This window comes from Hemitrygon akajei, chromosome 16 (assembly GCF_048418815.1).
Source record: "Hemitrygon akajei chromosome 16, sHemAka1.3, whole genome shotgun sequence".
NCBI lineage: Eukaryota > Metazoa > Chordata > Chondrichthyes > Myliobatiformes > Dasyatidae > Hemitrygon > Hemitrygon akajei.
The window spans coordinates 77520929-77546590 of record NC_133139.1 but is presented as its reverse complement, the minus strand read 5'-3'; the positions used below and the strand labels follow the sequence as shown (position 1 = coordinate 77546590).

Sequence of the window (25662 nt, the reverse complement as noted above, 5' to 3'; positions counted from 1 at the left end):
GGTTCCAGAGCTTAGGAATCAGTTTATTTGGAATGATAGTATTAAAGGCAGAGCTGTAGAGAATGAAAAGGAGCCTTACATATGCGTCTTTATTCTCCAGGTGTTCTAAGGAGGAATGTAGTGCCAGGGAGATGGCATCTGCCATTGACCTGTTGCTCCGGTAGGCGAATTGCCAAGCATCGAGGTTGACCGGTAGGCTATGGTTGACGTGTGCCATAACCAATCGCTCGAAGCACTTCATAGCAATTGATGTCAGTCACAGGTCGATAGTCATTCAGGCATGCCACCTTGCTTTTCTTCGGCACCGGGATTATCGTTGCCTTCTTAAAACATGAGGGGATCTTAGACTGAAGCAGGGAGTAGTTGAAGCTGTCAGCAAACACTCCAGCTAGCTCGCTTGCACAGGCCCGGAGAACCCGTCCTGGGACGCCATCTGGGCCCATCGCCTTCCTTGGATTTATCTTCAGGAAGGCTCTTCTAACATCTTCCTCAGTGACGATGAATCTCGATGCCACCAGGTCCGGTTCATCCAGAGGGGGCGGGATGCTCCTCTTCTGTTCCAATCTTGCATAGAATGCGTTAAGTTCGTCAGGAAGAGAAGCGCTACAGTTATTGATATTCCCAGCCTTTTCTTTGCGCCCAGTGATTTCATTTGGACCCTGCCATAGTCTACTGGCATCCCTCTGGTTAGCCTGGGCTTCCAACTTAGCTCGATATTGCCTCTTGGCGCCCTTAATGACTTTCCAGACTTCACGCCTAGATTCCATGTAGCGACTGGTATCCCCGGACCTAAAAGCTGCAGCTCTAGCCTTCAAAAGGGACTGGACCTCATAATTCATCCAAGGTTTTCGGTTAGGGAATACCCGGATCGTCTTGCGAGACACACAGTCCTCTGTGCATTTCGAGAGAAAGTCCATGACAGCTGAGGCATACTCATCAAGATTAGTTGCCGAGTCCTTGAATACTAACCAGGCCACCAATTCAAAGCAGTCACGGAGGACCTCATCCGTTTCCTCTGTCCAACGTAAAACCACTTTTGACACGGTGACCTCCCACTTCAGTTTCTGTTTGTAAGCCGGGAGGTGGAGTACGGCCTGATGGTCCGATTTTCCAAAGTGAGGTCTTTGGACAGAACGGTAGGCATCCTTGACTGCTGTGTAGCAGTGGTCCAGTACACTCGGGCCTCTAGTGGAGCAGGAAACATGTTGGTATAACTTTGGCAGCGCTTTTCTGAGGTTGGCCTGGTTAAAGTCCCCGGCTGTAATGAGCAAAGCCTCCGGATACCTGGTCTCAAGTTCACTGATGTTAGCATACAGTGTATTCACAGCACACTCCACGTCCGCCTGGGGGGGAATGTAGACCGCTGCCAATATGACTGAGGTGAATTCCCGTGGCAGATAATAGGGATGACACTTCACTGACAGATGTTCGAGGTCCGGACTGCAGGAGCTTGTCAGTGCCACTGTGTCCGAGCACCACGCAGTGTTGATCAATAGGCAGACTCCACCTCCCTTCATCTTGCCCGAAGGCGCCGTGCAGTCCATCCGATGGATTGAAAATCCCTCTGGTTGGATGGCACAGTCGGGGGTGGCAGGGGAGAGCCAGGTCTCTGTGAAACAGAATACACAGCAGTTCTGCATCTCCTTGTAGTAGGTGAGTCTCCCTTTAAGAACATCAACCTTGTTCTCTATGGCTTGCACATTAGCTAGTAGGCTGGTGGGCAGAGGGACCCTAAAGCCCCTCCGCTTCAATCTGACCAGCAGCCCAGCTCTTTTCCCGTGCTTCCTCGGTAAATAGTGCATCTTTCCAGGTTTCCATCAATGCAGTGTGTTGTTGGCAGCTCTTTGAGGTTGGTGGATACGTCCCGCGGGGATCGATCGCGCGGGCGGGTCGCGTTGTCGGGCGCTCCAGGTCGGGCCGAGTGATGGGGGAGGCTCCGCTGCCACTTCCAACTGTCGGGGGCCCAGGCTGTTGATGGGGTCGAGCCCCGAAGCCGACACTTAGTCCTGGAGGGCCGGTCTGCCGGCTGAAACAAGTCCGTGAACTGTGTCACGGTTGCAGAGGCCTCCACTCCATCCAAGCCCCAGGCTCGATTTCCGAGGTCAGCGGCGGAGGCCTCACTTCCGGCAGCTGTGGATAGCCACCAACGGGGCTCTACGGTGGTCGCTCCGGGGAAGTGTCTGGGGTACCTTGAGGACTCCGACGTCACTTCTGTGTGGTCGTCTGCTTCGGAAAGGTGCTGGTCGGAATGGGCCGCGTCTCCAGGAGCTCCGACACGGTAGCAGACCGCAGGTCTCCAGGAACGTGGTGGACCTCAGACAAGGCCTCGACGATCGGGTCCAGGTACGATCCGGAGTTGAAGCAATTCTGGCACGTCGGTGATCTCCAGCTGGGTCAGTAACTTCGCTAGGGTGCTGTTGATCTTGCTAGATGTAGCAAATTGGAGGTTTAGAAGGGTTTCTCGGGTTTAGGATAGTGTAGAGGGCAGTTTGCTCAGGAGAGCATGCGCAGAGTCGCCAGATACCGGCACCATCTTAATTTCTTTCCATAGTTCTGGAAATCCTGCAGTAGATTGAGATCTTGAGTCAGTGGGAGTTCAAGAGCTGTTGACAAGCACAAGTCTCTGATACAAGCTAAGAGTTACTGAGCCTGCTAGCGTACGAAATTCCTTAGGTGCTGTATGATCTTTTGCTCTTGCTATCTTGCGCCTCTTGGATATTCCTCTGCTGACTTGTGCCACTTTGATTTACTCCGCAGATTAAGAGTGGGGAGAATGCAGGTAATATCGCACGAGAGCTTTCTCAACACACCAGAGGGCCCATCTATGCTGGCGACGTCAGCTCCTCCGTGAAACTGATGGAGCAGCTATTGGATATCCTGGATGCTCAGCTCCAAGCTCTGAAACCCAGTGAGAATGAGTCAGCAGGACGGAGCTACAGCAAGGTTTGAATAACTGCTCCTTACTGGTTTTGGTCCTAACTGGGATAATGGGCATGCTGGAGTTCTACAGCTCAGGACTGTGGAGAACATGAATCTGGACAGGGAGAGAAAATGGATCAGAGAGGCAAGCATTGAAGGGGTATAGAAAGGGGGCAGGATGAAAAGTAGTAGCAAAAAAAATTGAGGACCTTGATGGAAAATGGGTGTTAGTAGGATTAACTCCCTACTTCATCCTACATTATACGCCCCTCCCTTTTCTCACTCCCGTTTCATCTCACTGCACCCCTCTACATCCCCCTAATCTCAACACACTACCTTGGCTAAGGATGTGCAGATTTATGAGTATAATCCTGAAGTTTGCGGTGTGATTATGGTGAGGTGAAGTTGCATAAACATGGTTGTGTCTGTTTGAGGCTGGAAGATGATTAAAGGCTTTAAAATGGTAGGTTAAGAATTTATTTCTAATGGGTAGTGAACCCAAGCCAAGATAGCACTTTCTATTAATATAACTCCAGATTTGTCAGGAATCAGTTTTTCCACACAGTGTGGTAGTACTCTAGAAGTCTTTTCTCCAAGCACTGTGCCGATTTGGTGCTTTGGTTAAGATTGATTTATATCAGTTAAAGTATAAAAGGTTTGAAGAGAAGATAATGGATCAGGTACTGATAAATCTTGGTCTGTTAAATGGGATAGCGATATTTAAGGGACTTCTTCTGTTCCCATTGATCCTGTTTTAAGCACAACAAATCAGACCTTAAAACTGAGAATTTAGAAGAAAATCGGGTCAAAGTTAGTATTGCAAGGTATTCTTTTATTCTCTAGTGGAATCTTGTGTGTTGCATGTATTAGGATGGGTGGTTTCTGTGGTTTAATGAAGTATATTCTGTTCCTTCTCTCCCTGCATGGAACGGGCACAGATTCAAAGACGGGAGAGGACCTGCAGAGCATACATAGAGGTACGTGAGTGTGCAACTGTGTCAGTGTTCAGCCCTGAATAATCCTTTTATCACTGTGCGGAAGATCTGAGTTTAGTTCCTTCCACAACCTGTGTCTTTCCAGTAATGTTTCTTTCTTTTGATTTTCACTTCTCCAGTAAAGAGTCATCATGACTCTTTTTGAATGTCAGAAGGTGGTGGGTGGAAGCTCATTTTACAGCGCAGGGACATAACTTAAAAAGGCACTTCTGAGATCAGAATAAATTAGGCCAATACATGCAGGCTGTGCCAGCATCCTCCCGTGGGAAAGCCAAAGTCAGATCTTCTGTAGTTATGGCTTTGTTTCTATAATTATGAAGCAAATTTCATTATTTAACTAAAAAAACATGTCAGAGCCCTGTAATGGCTTAATGCATTGTCACCTTTGTCTAGGTCGTTTATGGGTTAAAATTCCACATTTACAGTTTAATTCAAAATCCAGCTTAATTTAAATCTGAGTGCTGTGCTTAGAAGGCACTGCACTGTCTGAGGTGCCTTCTTTCTGAAAAGTTACTGAACAAAAATCTCATCTGCCCTGTCAAGTGGGCATCAATGGCTCCACAACAATGTTTACACAGTGTTGTCCCCAGGGCCCAGGCCAATATCACTCATAGCAAATTACCTGTCGTTATTCCACCACCGTTAGTAAGAGGCTGATGTGTTCAAAATGGCCATTACATTTCCCATAATAGTTAAAATGTGTAATTTTCTGTTGAACAACTTATTATCCTCTCAAATATGTTATAGCTTTTGAAAAATGTTTATGGTAAATAAAAATCACTTCAATGCTCCCACAATTTTTCTCTCCAGTTTCACTTGTGACAGCGAGCTTAGAGATTAGCCACCATCCCAGAGGATTTCCTGGAGATTTAGTGACCCAATTATATTAAGTATAGCTGTGGTTTGGTTCCAGGCTGTGGTACAGACTGTGGATAACCTCCTGAGACCAGAAGCTCTGGAATCCTGGAAAGATATGAACACAACAGAACAGGTTCATACAGCAACCATGTTACTGGACATCTTGGAGGAGGGAGCATTCCTGCTGGCAGACAACCTGAAGGAGCCAGCAAGAGTCAATGCCACCACCCAGAACGTTGGTAAGTATGCCCCAAATGCACAAAAGCACCAGGTTCTTAGTGAGCTGTGTCCCATAATTTAGATGTCTTAAGGATCTGACCTACTTCCTCACTCTGTTGTCACACCAAGTGTTTCTAACGTGCTCCAATTTAGATGTTTCCTGCTGTCCAATAACAGTGTGTGGCATTAATCCTGGATTTTTGGTCTGACATTGAGCCTATGGCCATGTGATCTTTTGTTTTCACCCTTCAGCCTAGACACTATTAACTGGAAGTCCCCGTGGCTCAGTAAGACTCCGTTAATCTACACCCTAACATATAGGCCCTTTAGGTTAGTGCAGTATCCCAGTATTTCAGAACTATTCTGCTCTTGTCCAGTGTCCAGTGTTTGACCCCTGTGGGGAAACTTCTCCACTCAGAGGGCCGTGAGGGTGTGGAACAAGTTGCCAACAAAAATGGTGCACACAAGCTCAATTTCAACGTTTAAGAGAAGTTTGAAGAGTTACATGGATGGTAGGGGTATGGAGGGCTATGGTCCTGGTGCAGGTTGAGGGGAGTAGGCAGTTTAAATGGTTCAGAACGGACTTAATGGGCTGAAGGGCCGGTTTCTATGCTGTACTTTTCTATGACTATGATTATAATTTCCTTTCTTGGAGTTCCCACTGTTTATTTTGTATTCACTGGAAGTTTGCTGGGTCAGCATGTCTTTGAAAACTTTGGTCACCTTGTCTTTTTGTTTGATTTCAAACCCAAAACTGCTATTCGTTCACTGTATCCTCCCTACTTCTTTTACCAGATATCCTCCTTGCTTCATGCATACCAGATCATTTTAACTCATTTCCTGTTCATTGGATAGTCAGTGATCTTTTTACCTAAATCAAATTATCTATTCCTCATGCTCCTTGATCTAGTTATTGTCACTTGAAATTCTTTCCTCTTATCTTCAACTCAACCAGTTCAATTGGTTAGTGTAACTTACACCCCTTGGTGTAAGTTAGTGGCAAGTTAATGTGTGTGCAGAAGAGGTGTTGCATGGGCTGCAGGCAAAATAGGAGAAGAGGAGTGAGTCTAATAGGATTGCACTCAGTTGCTATCATAGACAGAAGGGCCAAATGGACTCTTATCTTAATAAGTAAACAAACACACTGATTACATCGAGTCTAGTTAAAGACATCCAAAGCATCCAGTGACCAACTAATCCTACTTACGTATTCTGCCACACTTCTCCTGTCACTTGTTACTCGACTCGCTGTCAGATTTCTTTCCCCTCTCTGCAGATCGCTCACACACAGATTCCTAAATAAAAATAGAAAATGCTGGAAAGAGAAACAGAACTAATGCCTAAGACTATTCATCAGATCCGAAAAAGAGAGAAGACAAGTTTTGTGAAAGTCAGCATACAATGCCTAGACAGAGGATGAGGGGCTGTTACTTTATCTTGTGTTACGACTCATCGTAGTAATGCAGGGTTTTTTTCTGACCCATGGATGCCCCTCTACCATAGTGGACAGAACCCATGACCATATTTTATGTATTTCCCTACCAACTGATTTTATCCCTTCCCCGCCAGACTTGACTGGGCCTTCACCTCCCAATCCACCAGGTTCCATTTCCAGTAGATCATCCTTAACAATTTTTGACAGCTTCAGTGATATTTTTTAACCACCTGGCCCATATTCCCTTCCCATCCCTCTGACAGCTTTCCAAAGCGATCACGTCCTTTGCATATCAGTGCTCTGCTCTGGCGTCCCCACCAAGTGATTCCACCTTATGGCACTTCTCCATGCAATTACAGAACTTGCAGCATCCCATCACTTTCCATAACAAAACAGAATAGTACTTCCAGATGAAGCAGCACACTTCAGTGTACTGTATACAGTGTTCATCATGTGTCTCCTTTACACTGTCAAAAAGAAGCACGGATTGGGTGACCACTTTGTGGAGTGACTGCATTGCATACGTGGGAGTGATCCGAATCTTCAGATTGTCTGCTTCTTTAACTCTCCACCCCACTCCCATTTTGATCTATCTTTCATGTGGGTGTATTATGGCCTTCGGACACATTGTTTAAATGCTCCCAACTTTAGGTGATTCTTTCTTTCTGTCAGAACTGGTCATTTCTGCCCATTATACTCCTGTGATTGTTGGCTCACGTTTCCATCGGTATAACAAAGGCTTCTGGGGTGTCCCACTGCTCTACTCTTAACAACACATAACGCAAAGAAGTATAATGAGGTTCTAACTGTTGCATTAATCCTATCAGAGATGTCGACTTTTTTCTACCGATCTCTCTACCACCTTCTCAGCAATATAAACCAGGTTGTCTTCTCCCTTTCCCAATACTGATGAATTGTCCTGAACTTGAAATTTTAACTCCATTTCTCTTTCCATAGATGCTACCTAGCTTGCTGAGTCTTTCCCAGCATTTTTCTGTTTATATTTCAGATTTTCAGCATCTGCAGACTTTTAATTTTAATGTACAAGTATCTTGTCCCACCAACACATCAGATTCATGGATGGATACACTTAACTCAATCTGGACTATTTGTGATTGTGGGCTTGCAGCAATGTGGTTGACTTTTAACCTACTCTGAAATGGACCAGCAAACAATTTGTACGAAATGCAGTATAAATCTGTTTCCTAATACTGTTGGGAAAATTTTTAGTGGATTCCAAGAAGCAAGTCACAGCCACATTGGATATGGATGCTGACCTTACCGGTGACTTAATATTTATGAACTAGTAATTTATAAAAGAAGCATACTTTGTTCCACCATCTGCAGATATATCCTCCTTTCTTCACCAGCCCTGCTCACACCTCACCTGTCCTGCACTCCAGCGAATATGGTATTTGACTGATTATGAATTGTGCATTGATAAAGGAAGCAAAAACCTTGCCATTTCTTTGCCTCTTACACAGTTTCTTTTAACCATCTTGTTCACACTATGTATTTACTGTCTGTGCATCTTGCTCTGAAATCTTTATGTACCCTCTTTCCCCCTCCACCACCCTCCCCGCTGCCCAAATTCTGGATCATTCCCTTTTATAGCCCCTCCTCTGTTGCCAATCAAGAAAGCATTGTATCAGCCTTTCTCATGTTCCCACTGTTGACTGGGTCATTGTATCCCTCATTCACTATCTTGGTTTTAGATTCAGCCACTGTATTTCTCCTTTTTACATTTCACCCTCCTCCCAGCCCTCCCATTCTTGCCATTCTTGCCATAGAGGGAGTACAGAGAAGGTTCACCAGATTGATTCCTGGGATGGCAGGACTTCCATATGAAGAAAGACTGGATCGACTAGGCTTATACTCACTGGAATTTAGAAGATTGAGGGGGGATCTTATTGAAACGTATAAAATTCTAAAGGGATTGGACAGGCTAGATGCAGGAAGATTGTTTCCGATGTTGGGGAAGTCCAGAACGAGGGGTCACGGTTTAAGGATAAAGAGGAAGCCTTTTAGGACCGAGATGAGGAAAAACTTCTTCACACAGAGAGTGGAGAATCTGTGGAATTCTCTGCCACAGGAAACAGTTGAGGCCGGTTCATTGGCTATATTTAAGAGGAAGTTAGATATGGCCCTTGTGGCTAAAGGGATCGGGGGGTATGGAGAGAAAGCAGGTACAGGGTTCTGAGTTGGATGATCAGCCATGATCATACTGAATGGCGGTGCAGGCTCGAAGGGCCGAATAGCCTACTCCTGCCCCTATTTTCTATGTTTCTATGTTTCCATTATCCCCCACTCCCCCCCTTCCCCCTACCTTTACAGAGTTCTCATCTTTCCTTCCCTTTCTCTCTAGTGTTGGAAGTGTCTGTCCTCAGTACTGAAGGACAGGTGAAGGAGGTGACGTTTCCACACAATTATCTAACAGAGAGCTTTATCCATATCTCTCCGAATACCATCAAACAGAACAGCCGTAATGGTAAGTGTGAGCATCGTTAATCTGTTACTTTATTTGCTTATTATTTGTGCTGAGTGAGAAACTAGTCAGTTTAATAGCCAGCATTTCCTATGCTTTTTTGGAGCCTGACCTGTATCATAATTTCACTCCTCACCCCCACCACCATGCATTGAAAATCTTCAGCCATATGGGCAGTCTCTTTGCATAAAAGCATCCGGTAGTTTGTTAGATCTTAATGGAGTCCCTGTAAATTTTAAAGGGTCCCTCCAAATTTGACAGCTTGAGCCTGCACCTTAAGCACACATTGCTGAGTAACACTTCCTCAGTTCACAAACTTTCTAGGTGAGAGGCTGAAGCACATGCTGAAAGTTCCTTCCATTCTCCACTCACGTGACTGGAATTCTGAATATAAACTAAAATGAGTTCAGCTCCCACCCCAAATCAAGCTAATTGGTTCTCCGCAAACTGTAAAATTTACTCGGGGTTTGGACATCACTGGCAATGCCGATGTTTATTGTCTAAGAATTAGTTAGTGGCCAAGCACAGTAGAGGGTCTGGAGTCACAGAATGACTAGACCAATTGAAATGATCAAATTTTCCTCACTTGACGCCACTGATGAACCAATTGGATTGATGCAAGAATCTGGCGTTTCATGAGACCAGTAGTTTCTTTTCCACCTTTCAGATGTTTTTAATTCTTGGTAGGAATTAAATTTGTTTCAGGATCTTTCATCTTAAACTCTGGCTGTTAGTCATGAAGTCACCAAAACTCCACAGTATTCTATCTCATTGATGGCCTCACACGCAGAACAAATTATATTTGAAAATGCTCAGTGGGTCACAGAGCAATGGTTGATTATGTGGATCAAGCAATCTGGCTGCTCCTGGCAGTAGTCTGTCGCTATCAAAGGGATTGTCACCAGAATGCCACTGGAGATTAAAGAATTGGATCACGGGTACAGATTAGCTGTAGTTGTCCTCTATTTTCTGCAGGTTAAGGAATAAGCTTCTATTCCTTCCTGGCTTGTTCACCTTGCCTGGCCTCATATGTCTTTATATTCAACATGCCCTTGGTGTTTCCCAGGAAGTAAAGCCGATCTAACCAGTTAGTTTCTGTAACATTTTCTTGTGGTAAACATTCTTAGCAACCATCAGCAGCACAATGTAGTGCCGCATAAAAGACTTGTCCATGATATAATGATGAATGGAATTAGGGGTAATGTAGGAGCATGGGTAGAGGATTGGTTAACCAATGGAAGGCAGAGAGTTGGGATAAATGGGTATTTCACAGGTAGGTAGTCAGTGGTGAGCAGAGTGCCGTGGGGGTCAGTGCTGGTTATGCAACTGTTCTCAATATAATTTGGAACTGGGAATGTAATGTAGCGTATCTAAGTTTGCTGATGGCATTAAATTGAGTGGAAAATCAAATTGCGCAGAGGATGCGGAGAGACCGCAGAGACATATAGATAGGTTAAGTGAGCGAGCAAAGGTCTGGCAGATGGAGTACAATGTTGGCAGATGCAAGGTCTTCCATTTTGAAACGAGAAAGGGAAGATCAGATTATTATTTAAATGGTGAAAGACCACAGTGTACCATTGTGTGGCGAGATTTGGGAGTGCTTGTGCATGAATTGCAGAAGGTTGGTTTGTAGGTGCAACTAGATATCAGGAAGGTAAATGGAATGTTGGTTTAATTGATTGAATTTGAGAGCAAGAAAATTATGCTGCAACAGCACAGGGCACTGGTGAGGCTGCATGCAGTTCTGTCCTACTTGCTTGTGAAAAGATATACTATCTTTGGAGGCTGTGCCAAGGAGATTCACCAGGTTGATTGTCGAGATGAGGAGTTAACCTATGAGGAGAGATTGAGTTGCCTGGGACTATACACGCTGGAATTCAGGAGATCTTATTAAAACATATAAAATTATGCTCCGTGATCTATAGCTGCACTCAAACTGTGATTCTTCATGGTAGTGGGTTCCCACGCTTGGAACTCGCCGAGCGGTCTAGCATTTTCGATAGCTCCAGGACCGACCTGGAAGGTGGGTGCCTTCAGGGTGAGGCCCTGCGGACGAATCAATCCCACCCCAGTGTTGCCGAATGAAGTGTCGCAGGAGATTTGAACATCGAGGCAGCAGTGTACGCTGCCGTCAAAATAAGCGACACTGCAGACTGTAACATTGGAACAGCGAGCTGTTGATCTCCGTCTCGCTGTGGCAGGAGCGATAGCTTTCTCTCCCTTGTTAGTGAGAGAGAGAGACTATGGCATATTGAACTGTTAGGGTGAACAGTCATTTTTGATGGATCTTGGGCTCTTTGGGATCTTTGCTATTCCTTGCATGGCGGGTGGTGGGAGTCTGATGCTTTTTGCTGAAACGGGTGAGGGAGGGAGAGGCTTGATGCTTTTACTGCTGCTTGTGCATTGGGATGGGTGGGGGTGAACTTCAGAGCTCTAACATTTTCCTGTCATTCATTCTTTGGGGTTTTCCTTCTGTTTCATGGATGTCTGTGAAGAGTAAGAATTTCAGGTTGTATACTGTATGCATTCTCTGATATTAAATAGAACCATTGAAAGGGAGAGAGAAGATACAGTCAAGAAATTTGTTTCCCCTGATGAGTGACACTAGACTGAGGGGACTGAGCCTCGAGGTTCAGGGGTAGATTTGGGACAGAGAGGAGGAGAAACTACTTCTCCCAGATAGCAGTGAATCTGTGGAATTTGCTTTGTCAGTGAAGCAGTAGAGGCCACATTGTTAAACATAATTAAGACACGGTTAAATAGCCAGATCAGCCATGAAGTTATTGAATGGCGGAGCAGTCTTGATAGGCCAGATGGCCTACTCCTGCTCCTCTTTCTTAAGTTTTCATGTTGTATAATTGGAAGGGGAGTGATTACTTCTAGCAGTAGCCTTGCTGTTGTTTTACACAATTCTAGCATAACCTCCTTGGCATGGTAAATGTCCTAAATGCCTTCTTAAAATCACCTTCCCTATCCAATTCACTGCTTTCTGTGATCTGTGCACAGATACACAAACCCTGTGTTCATCGATATATTGTACCATCTGATCATTTCTCATGTCTTCCCTTTCCTTGCTTCCTTCCCTTCCTTAAATGCATTATATCACACTTCTGTGGATATAATTCTCTTTGTCACTCTGTGCTCGCCCAACCTGTCCTATTTCAAACTCCTAATGTTCATTTCATTTACAACCTTCAGTGTCCAGATGTATCCCAATGATCACAAAAAGTAAAGGTTTCTATTACTGAGTGCTGTAAAACTCCATTACATACAGCTCTCCAGTCAATAACACTCCCATCTTCCAACCTCCTTTGCTTTCTCCCACTGAGACAGTTTTTAGTCTAACTTGTCACTTTCCCTAGAATTTCATGGGCTTTTTTTTAAACTTTCTTGATCACTTTCCTAAAGACTCATCAAATCTCCCAGATTCACTAACTTATGGTACCTTTTTTTTTACCACCTTCAATCAAGTTAGTTGTACGTCACCTACTCTAACAAATCCTTGTGGACTGTCCTTGATTAGCCATTGCCTTTCTAAATGTTGATTTATGTTCTCCCTTAACATTCCAGTAATTCAACCATCTTTAATGTTTGGCTGATAAGCCTGTATTTAGTTGGTCTATCTGATCTTCCCTCCTCTCGATAGGTGTCCAATAACCCGTGTCTCTCGCATGCCATTACTTTATTCACACCCTGGCTACTGTCCTGTGCTATTATGACTTACAGTAAGATGGTGGCATGCTTGGACGCGGCGACTTCTACGGGGCCAACCAGAAGTGTTGTTATCATTTTTTTAATGTAATTTTTACGATCACAAGACCCTGCTGGACATTAAAAACTTAAAATGCTGCATGTCTACCCCATCAGTCAGTTGGTCGTTGGCAGGGAAATTGAAGGAGCTGGACTTGGTACAGGCTGTGCTGCTGCCTGCAACAAAGAGGAGTCAGCACACTAAGGAGGTTTGCATTCTAACAGAGAGTGATTGTCTTAGTCATTTTTCTTGTGATCGCAAGACCCTGTTGGACAAGTGGAATGTCTGATGCACTGTTTTATTGGAAAACGATAGGTGCGGGCGGCAGGGGTGCTGCGTGGCCTTGGTCGCGGCGAGGACTGTACCTCAAACCACAGTGTTGCCTATTTGCAGCTACGCAGGAGAGAGGTGTCAGAGTCAGTGTGGTGCTGGAGGTGGTGTTGGGTTGCGTCCATGCTGGAGTCGATGTTGCCCTCAAGTGTTCGCTTCGCAGAAGACAAGATGTATTGTGTTTGACTGCAGACTGCTGCAACTTTCATGGGCTTTTTTTGTGTGACTGTGTTTTACTGCTGTTTTAAATATGCTGTGTATGACTTTTCATGCTGTGTTTTGGTGTTTTGGCTCCAGAGTAATGCTGTTTCATTTGGCGGTATTCCAGAAGACCATAAGATATAGGAGCAGAATTTGGTCCTTGGAGTTTGCTCCACCATTTCATCATGGCTGATCCAATTTTCCTCTCAGCCCCAGTCTCCTGCCTTCTCCCTGTATCCCTTCATGCGCTGACCAGTCAAGAATCTATCAATCTCTGCCTTAAATATACGTAAAGACTTAGACTCCACATCTGCCTGTGGCAAAGGATTCCACATAGTCACTACTATCTAGCTAAAGAAATTCCTCCTCATCTCCGTTCCAAAGGGACGCCCCACTATTCTGAGGCTGTATCCTCTGGTCTTAGACTCCCCCACCACAGGGAATATCCTTTCCACGTCCACTCTATCAAGGCTTTTCACCATTCGATAGGTTTCAATGAGGTCACCACTCATTCTTCTAAATTGTAGTGAATACAGGCCATTCAAGACAAGACATTCAATCCTAGAATAATTTACATGAACCTCTTTTGAACCCTCTCCAGTTTCAGCAAATCCTTTTTAAGATGAGGGGCCCAAAACTGCTCACAGTACTCCATGTGAGGCCTCATCAGTCTTTTATAAAGCCTCAACATTATGTCCTCGTTTTAAATTCTAGTTCTGTTGAAATGAATGCTAAGAATGCATTTGCCTTCCTCACCACAGACTCAACCTGCAAATTAATCTTCAGGGATTCCTGTACAAGGACTCCCAAGTCCCTTTTGTGTTTCAATTTTTGCATTTTCTCACCATTTAGAAAATAAATCTACCCTTTTATTTCTTCTACCATGACTTCCCGACACTGTATTCCAACTGCCACTTCATTGTTCATTCACCTAGTCTGTCTTCCTTCTGTAGCCTCTCTACTTCCTGAAAACTACGTGCCCTCTACCTATCTTCATATCGTCTGCAAACTTTGTAGCAAAGTCATCAATTCCAACATCCTAATCATTGACGTATAACATAAAAAGAATCGGTCCCAACTCAGACCCCTGTGGAACACCACTAGTCACCAGCAGCCAACCAGAAAAGGCTCCCTTATTCCCACTCTTTGCTTCCTGCCAATCAGCCACTGCTTTATCCATGCTAGAATCTTTCCTGTAATATCATGGGCTCATAGCTTGTTAAGCAGCCTCATATGTCGCTCCTTATCAAAGGGCTTCTGAAAATCCAAGTACACAACATCAACTGATTTTCCTTTGTCTATCCTGCTTGTTATTTCTTTAAAGAATTCCAACAGATTTTTCAGGCAAGATTGTCCCTTGAGGTAACCATGCCGACGATGACCTATTTTATCATGTGTCTCCAAATACCCTGAGACCTCATCCTTACTGATCGACTCCAACACCTTGCCAACCACTGTGGTCAGACTAACTGGCCTATAGTTTCTTTTCTTCTACCCCTCTCCCTTCTTGAAGAGTGGAGTGGCATTTGCAATTTTCCAGTCTGAAATAGAAATGAGTGAAGGGAAATGGAACTGAGAGGGAAGAGTGCCAAGGAAGTGGATAGGTTGAGGGGAGGCAGAGGGAAAATGGACAGAAGTAGGGAAAGAACATGAGGAGGGTTGGGTGCAAACTGAAAGAGGGAGAGGAAAAGGACTGAGGAAAGTGTACAGGGGTCATATCTGTGTGGTGTGCGTCCACACAAATACAATACATATTTGTTAATTTTGAGTAGCAGATCCTGGTGTCCATTCATTTGGACTTCTCATCATTGAAGCAAGACGAGTTCTGCCAACACCATATGGTAGTTGATGTCAAGGTGCCAACATTAAAAATATTGGGATGTGGGCCACTTCAACTCCGTCAGAACTGAGTTAAGGTAGCTCATGCTCAATCCTATGAAACTCTCTAGACATAGAGAGTTTTCCTCTCTATGCTGGAGATACTCTGCTGCTGGAGATACTGGTAGGTTAGGCAGCATCTGTAGAGAGAAAAGCAGAATTAACATTTGAGTAGCACACGTGAAATGCTGGAGGAGCTGGTATTTCAGGCTGAGAACGGAAAGGAAGGGAGAAAAAGTTAGAATAAGAAGCTAGGGGAAGGGAAATGAGTACAAGCTAGAAGGTATTGGGGCAGGTCAGGTGAAGGTAAAGAGGTAGCTGAGAGGGGATGATGAAGTAAGAAACTGGGAGATTATGTGGAATAGGTAAATGGTTAGAGAAGAAGGAATCTGATAAGAGGAGAATGGACCATGGGAGAAAGGGAAGGGAGGGCATCTAAAGGAGATGATGGGCAGTTTAGAACATAGGGTAAGAGAGGAGCCAGAATATTGCATGGGATGAGAGAAAAAGGGGGAGTGGGGGAAATTACTGGAAGTTAGAAAATTTTACATCCAGACCTTCAGTTTGGAGGCTACCCAGACAGAATATGAGGTGTTGATCCTCCAACCTCAGTGGCAGTAGAGATCTGATAATAGATCGTCTGCAGTATTGTACTTTTAGACCCAAGTGGAGCTGTTTAACAATATAACAAGATTTGATTGAGAGAAACTGTTTTCAGCCTGATTGGGGCGTGCAGAAGAAAGGGTTTAAGTTGGTGATAAGCCATTAACTAGCTGTGTCAGAGAGCATTTTCACTCATAAGGAAGTATGAGAAAGAACAATATCCCCCAATTGGAATATGAAAGGCAAAGCTGGTAGAACTGAGAATAGTAGAACTCTGTTGTACTTACACATCGGAGGATATGATGCAGAGGTGCAGAAATGGAATTAAAATACGGATCCACCATGATTTATTCCAGGCTTGAGGGACAGATGCATGCATTGAATGCACATGCAGTCATTTGGCCTGTACCTGCAGTGGCAGAACTCCCTCTGTGTTGCTTAAGCAGGAGTAAAAGATCCTCGTGTAAGCCTCAGTAAACTGATTCTACTCTGAAGTGGTTAATGTGGAGCGTTGCTGAAGTCTGTTGTGTTTTCTGCAGGTGTTGTGAAGGTGGTATTAATTCTCTACAACAACCTTGGCCAGTTTCTGTCGACAGAGAATGCAACAGTGAGGATGGGAGCAGACATCAGCAGCCAGGGCACCTCCATCGTTGTCAACTCTCAGATCATTGCTGCCTCCATCAACAAGGAATCCAGCCGCGTCTTCCTTACTGAGCCAGTTGTATTCACCCTGCAACACCTTGATGTAGGTATAAAGGGCTGGAACCTCACCACTCTCAATCACTACCCAGAGAATCCTATAACACTGATAGACAGGAGCAGCAACATAGCAACTCCACTCAGACCCACTCAAACAATAGTAGCACCATGATCGATTCTGGCTCTCGCCCAGCATGGAGCGTGGAATTCCAGAGGGTCACGCCCAGAGATTAGTGGGACATTTTCCGCTCTGTATTGTCACGTATTTCACAAGCTCTCAAAGCCATTTAATTGTTTTATTTTGCGTTTGTATATTGCCTTTCACACTATACAACCAATAAATTATTTTCAAAGTGCATCACTCGGTGTTATCTTAGTGCACAAAGATCAAACTTGTTTATGTTCTTCCACCAGTCTTGCACAGCAAGATCCCATTTAACACAGTTTGGGAGCCACTAGTTTATCTGTTTGTTGTGCTATTGGTGGAGTACATGATAGTTGGGAGAAGAGAAAGATGGAGCCATAATCTAATGTCTCATACAAGAGGTGGCTCGCAGACTTGTGCCGACAAACTGCGAACTCTGTGAGGGCTCTTATATACAGAGCGCTCCTATGCTAGGAAATCTATTCCACTGATGCTGCAGTGGTAAAGCCATCTCTGGGTGTAGAAGCTCAGTGCAACATTGAACAATAACCTTTATTTGCTGTAAAATGTGTTAGGAAACCACCCAAGGTCAAATCTCTTTGTCAAGTATCTAACATATTGCAACACTTAAGTTTTGAAGTCCATGCAGTCTTTTTCTGTGCTACTTTATCTCCAGTGTGTGGCTAAATTAAGTGTGAAGTGAAGGGTTAATGCCCATTACTATGTAGATGTATTGTGTGTCACTTCAGTTTATTTCAGTTGATGCACACTCATCTGAGTCTGGCATTTAAGCATGCAATCTAGGCTGATGGTTCCGTATAGGACTGAAAATTGTATTTCCCTTCCAGCCCTTTGAGCCACGCACCCCCCAGCAAACCCACAACCCCATTAAACCCTTAACCTAATCATGGGACAATTTACAATAACCAGTTAACCTATCTCGTGAGTCTTTGGACTGCGTGAGGAAACTGGATGACCTGGGGGAAAGCCACAATTTCGCAGGGAAGATGCTTTTTACAGAACAGCACCGGAAGTGAACTCCAAACTCCGGAGTGCTGTGAGCTCTAATAGTATTGCACTAACCACGTTACTACTGTGGTGCCCAAAAAAAGATGCCTAATCTCAGTTAAAACAAGATCCAGCAGGGTTGATAGATCTGGTAGACCTAAATGTCCTCCTAGCCAAATGTTAAAACCGATTGGAATTGCCCAGCACAGGGCATGTCCATCGACCTAATGTTATCAAAGCAAATTCATTGGTTATTGATGTTATAGTTGTTTGCGGATTCTCAGAATACAGTTATTAGGTGCTTCATTTTTATATATATAAACAGTGATGACACAAAAGTAATTGGCTTTGAAGCACTTTATCTTGCTTTAGGCATTAATGCACGTTATTTCACATTGTTCCATTGTCTAATATATTTATCAGGCTTATAAGCCGCATGCAAGACCATTTTTTCCCCCCACATGTACTGACATTTCTTCGAGTCCTGCCCTCCAGTAAATTAGGTAGTTCCTGACCCGATTTACCTGACCCCCAGTGTCACCTCTCCGTCGTAGTTTGGATGTGTGCAGGGAGTATTATTTCCTTAACAGCAGAAATTGGATCAAAAGATCACAATGTACAACTCCATTATTATCACGTGCAGGTCAACAAGGTTAAAGGGAGTGAAGCCTTAATTTAAGTTGTTTCCCCTTCCCCCATGCTGAAGTATTGTTTTTGCATGTTGAAGATCTCTGCTACAATTTTTATTTAGTGAAATTCATTGCCACTCATCCTTTCTATAAACAGGGATGTCTGTGAATTAATGAATGTAGTTTACAACTCCCACCTGCAGCCGTGCTCAAGTTGTTCCCTCCTCTTCCACCCCATTTCCTCCCCTCCATCTGTCTTGTTTTTCATAATGCCCTGCTCCATTTGATCTTCTCTCCATGGATCCCTGAGGCTACCATGGAGAAATCATTTTAATGGCACTGACGCCTTTCACAAAGTCCATTTCCATGTGAATTTGCTACTGCCAGTCTGGCAAGTAGCAGTATTTGTGTGTGAAATACACAGGTCTTTTATAGTACTGTACATAAGTTACAAGAATGCTTAAAGCAAAGCTGTCCCTGATTTCTCCACTTTGGGGGAGTGCTGATTTGACATCGGTGCTCCCCTTAGCCCACGTTTAATCCTCTATAAATGCATGCCATTTGATTCTTCCTTTCACTTCTTTTATTGAAAAAGGCGATGGGAGCACTCATTTCCTAGTGTTTCTCCTGCACCCTCCTAGTTCATCAATATTAATTTGGCTTTGGCAGTATCCCCGCCTCAGAAACAGACTTTGTTCAGCCCACACTTCTGCACACTGGCCACTGCTACGCCAAAGAGCTCCTGTTTTGTTACTCTCAGGTAGATGTGAAAAATTCTGTGATACTGTTGGAAGAGCTGGGCATTCTCAGTGTCCTGAATAAATTTCATCCCTCATCCAGTTCCTAGTTCTGCTGAACCTGTCATTGATCTTTCCCGCAGTCACCGAGTTCATCCTCTCTTGAGCATATCGTTACAAGCACTTACAATGGTACCCGAGCCATTGAAATTCTCTAGAGAGAAGTATTTTAAATCTATAGAAAGAGGGAAGAGGGAGGGGTTATATCGTGTATGGCACTTTGTGGGAGAGTTAAGTTAGAAGATTCTTTATGACTCTGTTTAATGAGAAGGTGTTCATAATGTTAGATCTCTGTTTAATTTCTGATCCTTAGGGTTCTTCCAGAGGTCAAGAATGGCGAGCAGTCCTAATTCCAAGATTTCAGTTTACTTTTAGAGTACAAGCAAATATACAAATACTAAGCAAACTAAAAAAAGAGCTGAGAAATTATGCTAAGAAGGCAATTAAGGGGTGTAAGTCAAAAGAATAAAAGAAAGCCAAGATGGTGCTTCTGAAAAACCTTTCACTTTTATAGATAAGAAAAGAGAAAATCCTTAGATAGGAATGAATTAATTTCATATGCTACATAATTAAAACAATTATGTCATGTGGGTAATGTGCTAATATTGATGAAAATGGTAATAAACCATTAGTTTACCTGCTATATTGCTTTCTGTCAGCAAGTGTGAAAAATACATGAGTTTGTTAAAAATTACAAATCTTATAAAACATATTAAAAAAACAGTTGTTTCCGACAATGGTAATTTGAAAAATGAAATAAATATCAAAAGGAGGTTAAACCTTTGAAATGTTCTGGAGCAGAGTGACGGAAAGGCATTGGAGGCAATTATATTCTATGCTAGGATCGAACAGGAAGGGGAAAATAAGCCCAAAAGGTGATGAGGGGTTTGAGCCACACCTGGAGTTATAACTGCTGAGTTTTAAATGCTATTGTTTTCCAGTCAGAAAACCACTTCAATGCAAACTGTTCTTTCTGGAATTACTCTGAGCGTTCTATGATGGGATTTTGGTCAACACAAGGCTGTCGACTGATTGAAAGCAACAAGACTCACACCGCCTGTGCCTGCAGTCACCTCACCAATTTTGCGGTGCTCATGGCTCACAGGGAGATCTTGGTAAGTTGCTGAATAACTTTTGAACCACAGAGCATTGCTTTTCTCATATGTGTTTTCTTTTGATGCGGGCAACTTTGCAAGACTGCTTACAAAGTTCTTGAGCTATCGGCTGACAAGTCTCCAGTGGACCATGTCTTCAGGTCTTAGAAGTATTTGGTGAGATGGTTGATGTTAATCAATTCTTGGAAAGTGTAATTAGATTCAAAGTTCAAAGCTACCATATACAACCCTAGGATTCATTTTCTTGTGGGCAATCACATTGAAGACAAGAAACACAACAGAACCAATGGAAGACTATACACAACAGGACAGTCAGCAACCAACGTGCAAATTCAGAAAGAAAGATAAAAAAGGATAATAAATAACCAATAATTATCAAGAGCATGAACGTGAGATTAGAAAATAATTATTCAACAGGTAAGTGAGCTTGGCGTTCATCATAGGGAAAATATTGGAAGCTACAATTAAAGATGTTATTATGGCACTTTGAAAACTTCAAAGTAATCAAGCAAAATCAACTTAATTCTGAGAAAAGAAAATCATATTTGATTGATTTATTGGAGTTTTTTGGAAAAGGTTATGTCCTGTGGATGAACGAAACCAGTAGATGTAATATATTTAGCTTTAAAGTATCACATCAAAGACATTGCAGATAATAAAAGATTAAGGAGCAGGAAGTAATATATTTGCATGGGCAGATGATTGGATGGTGAACAGGAAAAAGGGAGCGGTCACAAATGGGTCTTTTACCAGCTGGCGAGATATAACAAATGGCATGCCACAGGAATCAGTGCAAGGGTCTCAAGTTTTTGCATTTAATGTAAATGACATGGATAGCGTTGCTAAGTTTGATTGCACAAAGATGGGTTAGGAAAGTAGAGACAAAAGAGACTGCAGATGCTATAATCTGGAGCAATAAGTAATTTGCTGGAAAATTTCAGTAGGTCAAGCACTATCGGGGGGTTGGAGAAGGAACTGTTAGTGTTTGGGGTTCTGATTCAGGGTTTTGAATCAAAACATTGACAATTCCTCCCACCAGCACCCCCTCCCCACCCCCACCATCTGCTGCTCAACCCATTTAGTTCGCCCAGCAGATATTTTGTTAAGCAGGAAGGTAATTGTGAACAGAACGTAAGGAGGCTACAGAGGTTTAAAAGATATATTACGGCATGGTAGCGTAGTAATGCTTCTCAGTACCAGTAGTCTGGGTTCAGTTCCCACCACTGTCTGGAAAGAGTTTGTATGCTCCCATAGTCATATGGGTTTCCTCTGGGTGCTCCGGTTTCCTCCCACAGTCCAAAGACATGCTGGTTGGTAGGTTAAATGGCTATTATAAATTGTCCTGTGATTAGGCTAGGATTAAATCGAGTTGTTGGGCAGCATGGCTCGAAGGACCAGAAGGACCTACTCCACGCTTTATCTAATAAGTAAATAAATAAATAAATAGATAAATGAATGAATGTTTTAAACGAAGAGTAAACAGTGTACCTGGAAAATACAGTACAATAGGGTAAAGGATAATTCAGGAATAAAAGAACAGGCCAGTGAGTCATAAAGTGAACCATCCCTTCAAAGTGCTGAAAGAAGAGAGGAAGATATGGCTGACCATTAAGTAAGGAGGCTAGTGGGCAATGAACTATATTATTCCAAAAGAAATTGAATACAGAATTCGAGAAATGATGCTTCATTTATGTAATGCATTGGAGCGATCACGTCTGGAGTATTATGTACTGTACTGGACTCCCTGTGTAAGGATGCAAGGCAGCACAGTTGTGCTGTTGGTATTGCCACAGTCTCACAGGCCCATGGATATGGATATGGTCCTGAACCCAGGCACTGGCAGTGTACAGTATACACGGACTCCCTGTGACTGAATGGGTTTCTTCCAGGGGCTCTGGTTTTGTCGTGGGTCCCAATTACATACCGGTTGATAGGTTATTTGATGGCTGCTGATTACATAAATGCTGGAAGATTCAGGGTGGTATTAATGGAAGCAAGACAGAATACGTTACAATTAAATATCAGGGAGATAGTCCTGCCGAAGGGTTTCGGCCCGAAACTTCGGTTGTACTTTTATCCATAGGTGTAGTGTGGCCTGCTGAGTTCCTCCAGCATTTTGTGTGTGTTGCTTGGATTTCCAGCATTTGTAGATTTTCTCTTGTTTGAGGTAGATAGTATTGTTCAGCGTAAATAGATAGTCTGCATAAATTCAGCTGGTCTCCAAATGGACTTCTAGCCATTTATGAATATAAGTTCAAAGAACATTTACTGATTTAAAAACTGGGAGAAGTTCAACGGGCTAGGACTATCCTCTGGAGTTTAGAGGTTTGAGAGGGGGCTTAATTGAAACAAATAAGATCCTGAGAAGTGCAATTATTTTGTTCTCCTTTGTACAGTACTTATTTACTGGAAATATCATTAAACAATCTTGAATTGGAGAGGATATTTCTTCTGAGACAATTTAGAAATAGAGGTCATTGTTTAACAATTGGGAATCGCATATTTAATGTAAATGAGGTATTGCTTTTTCTTTCCATCTTTGGAATTCTCTTGAAAAGGCAGTGGAATCTTTGAATATTTGTAAGGCAGAGGTAGATGAAGACTTGGTAAGCAAGCGAGTGAAGGGTTACTGTGGAGAGCGTGGGTTAAACTATTAATCAGATCAGCCATGATCTTATTAAATGACAGAGCAGACTTGAGAAACTGAATGGGCTACACCTGTTTCAAATTCATGTTCTATTGTTTGCTATCCTGGGGTCAGAATCCATCACAGCAAAAGACTGGAGTGCCACTACATTACAAAAGTTGTAGTTCCCCCGAGGATGTCAGCAGGTCCCTTTGATAATCCAACAGCTTTCATGCTTTGTTTTGTGGTGCCGGTTCCACAGGTTTAATATATTCAGCTTCATAATTTGTGTTATGGCTTCTGCTGGTTTGAAATGATAACTCATGAGCTGCCTTACCCAAAAGCAAATTGTAGCTGTTGCTTCAAGCTGCTACTAAATTTAAGATATATATATATATAGTGTCTTCGGGATACGTCAATACTCTTTGCAACCAAGGACTTCTAAAATAACGTTTGCAGCTTTGCAGATAACTGCAGATGTTTCCCTGCTAAATCAAGGTCGATGTTTTAAAAATGACAAGTGTCTTTTTAAAACGAAAAGGGGAAATCCTGGATTGTAAGGTGTGAGCCTTGAATCAGTGGCAAGGTTGCTTTGGTATAGTGGATTTGGAATTTGATCTGGATATCAACTACAATCTTACTGAACCTTTGCAAACTTACTGAACTTTGCATCCTGGGTATCCCATGCTACAGAATGGATGTTTGCTGCATGCGAATGTTCCACTTCCTCCACATCTTTATCAAACCCTCACCATATTTGGGATGCTCAATAGACCAAAGTTCAAAGTACATTATCAAAGTACGTATACGTTATACAACCTTGAGATTCATCTCCGTAGAGGCAGGCACAAAACAAAGAAACCCAAAAGAACCCATTAAAAAGAGGACACACAATGTGCAGAGACAAAAAACAAACAAATCATGCAAACAATAAAAGTAAGCAAATAGCATTTAGAACAAAGGTGAGTCCAAAAACATGAAGCGCAAGCAGGCCGTAGCATCAGCCTCAGTCAGCACAGAGCTGAGTAGATGTCGCGGAGCCCTTAGACACAGATACTGGTGCAGCCGGAATAGGCCACAGCCTCAGCCTTTGCCCAGCGCAGAGCAGCGAGCAAAACCGGCCCAACCCTCGCCTCTTAACAGCCTGGAGCCTGGTCAATCCATCTGGCCCGTAGTTTAAATCGTCCGAACATTGGGTCATTCTTCTCACTAGGATTCGGGGCCCTGTCACATCAATATGCTTTGGGCCTGGACCTTGCTGCCTTTTTACATCTGGTACCTGACCTCTCCAAATTGGCCTGGCACTGAGATCGATCAAACCTTGCTCTCGGTTCAGGTGGAGGGGCCTCGAACATGCCGGCTCTCTGTTCCAACTTTGCCCTGCTCTGCTCAGCCCTACTGTGCTTAAATATGCCAGGACTTCGCCTCATACCCACACACTTCACTCTGCGACTCAGCCTCACTTTCACTCTCACCTCTCCAACGTTTGCGGTGATCGTTTACCATAAACTTAACAAGGAAAGGTGTTATTGATAAAGCAGTTAGTTGTATTCTTTGTTTTGGTTGCTACCATTGATTAGTTGCTGGACTTCACCAGCACCATCTTAAAGCAGAACCACTACCATTCTTGGGTTAAATATATGGAAACGCTGCACTGAAACAGTCGAGGCAGATGTGATTGATTTCCAGAATTCCTTTGGCTTACTCAGTCCATGCCAACCATCTAGTACCTAATCCATTTGTAAGAGTGAATGGATCAATGAGGTGGCTTGCAGTAGAACAAAGGACTGGTGGCAGCATCCTAAATACTTCACCCATACCTCATGTCGTGGGTTCCTTTGGCAGTGACTGAATCTTCTGAATCCATGCCACATTAGGAGCCCACCAAAGAAGCAAGTCCACCCTCTTTATTTATTTTTTTATTGAGAGACAGTGTGGAGTAGGCCCTTCCAGCCCTTCAATTCGCACCACCGAGCAATCCCCTGATTTAACCCTAGTTTAATCATGGAACAATTCACAATGACCAATTAACCTACCAACCTGTACATTTTTGGACTGTGGGAGGAAACCCATGCGGTCACGGGGAGAACGTATAGACTCCTTACAGGCAACGTTGGGAGTTCTGCATTTTGCCATCACATCCCACCATGGCATCAAATGAAATGTAATAAATTAGGTGATGTGTGAGCTGACCACAAGAAACAAAGCATGAAAGCTGCCAGATTGTTGAGCTAACCCAGGGGTGTCAAACTCATTTTAGGTCACGGGCCGGATTGAGCAAAATGCAGCTTCATGCGGGCCGGATCAGTCGGACGCGTGCGAACGCAGCTTTCGTTGCCTCCGTTTTTTCAGCCTGCTCTCATGTGTCTCAGTCTCTGCTATAACTACAAAGTGTTTCACTTTACAAATTCCGTTTCTTATGAAGAAGACTGCTGAGCAAGACTGCCGAATAAACGCTAAAAACCCTGAAAACCTGGTACCTGAATAAACTCAGCATTAGCCATATCATACGCCATAGGCGCTTCGATTACTGGGGCCAGCTTTAATAGTAATTAGATATTATCTCGCGGACCAAAGATAATTCCACCGCGGGCTGGATTTGGCCCGTGGGCCTTGAGTTTGACATATATGAGCTAACCGATCCGTTAATGCTTTCCAGAGAAGGAAATCAGTTGCTTGACCTTTTACTGCCCAATGTAACTTCAGTCCTACATGATACAGTATTGAGGTTAATGTACTATTAGCTGACAAGGCATTGAATATCAGTATATTAACGTGTGGCCGGTTGTGAGATCCTGTCAGATTCTCCAGCTAAATTAGGGCAAAGTATAAAAGTTGAGAGCTTTGGTCACTGACAGCCGCTGAGTGGATATGCACTGATTCATTGGACACCAAGCAATTGCAAAGTTCTGCCACCAGCTGACCTGATGATCTGGCAGGGAAATGACCACTGGTCTGATGACTGTGTG

General features: G+C 43.5%; 1 protein-coding gene across 12 annotated transcripts in view; it reads left to right on the top strand.

Moving 5' to 3' along the window:
* The window catches only part of adgrl1a (adhesion G protein-coupled receptor L1a), a 654463-nt gene that overhangs the window by 540326 nt on the left and 88475 nt on the right, over positions 1 to 25662 (top strand). For all 12 annotated transcript variants that reach the window (XM_073069264.1, XM_073069261.1, XM_073069260.1 and 9 more), the window contains 6 exons: positions 2758 to 2943; positions 3858 to 3896; positions 4828 to 5011; positions 8792 to 8914; positions 16214 to 16419; positions 19894 to 20067. In XM_073069264.1, coding sequence (XP_072925365.1) covers positions 2758 to 2943; positions 3858 to 3896; positions 4828 to 5011; positions 8792 to 8914; positions 16214 to 16419; positions 19894 to 20067 — 912 coding nt within the window. The remainder of the gene's footprint in view (positions 1 to 2757; positions 2944 to 3857; positions 3897 to 4827; positions 5012 to 8791; positions 8915 to 16213; positions 16420 to 19893; positions 20068 to 25662) is intronic.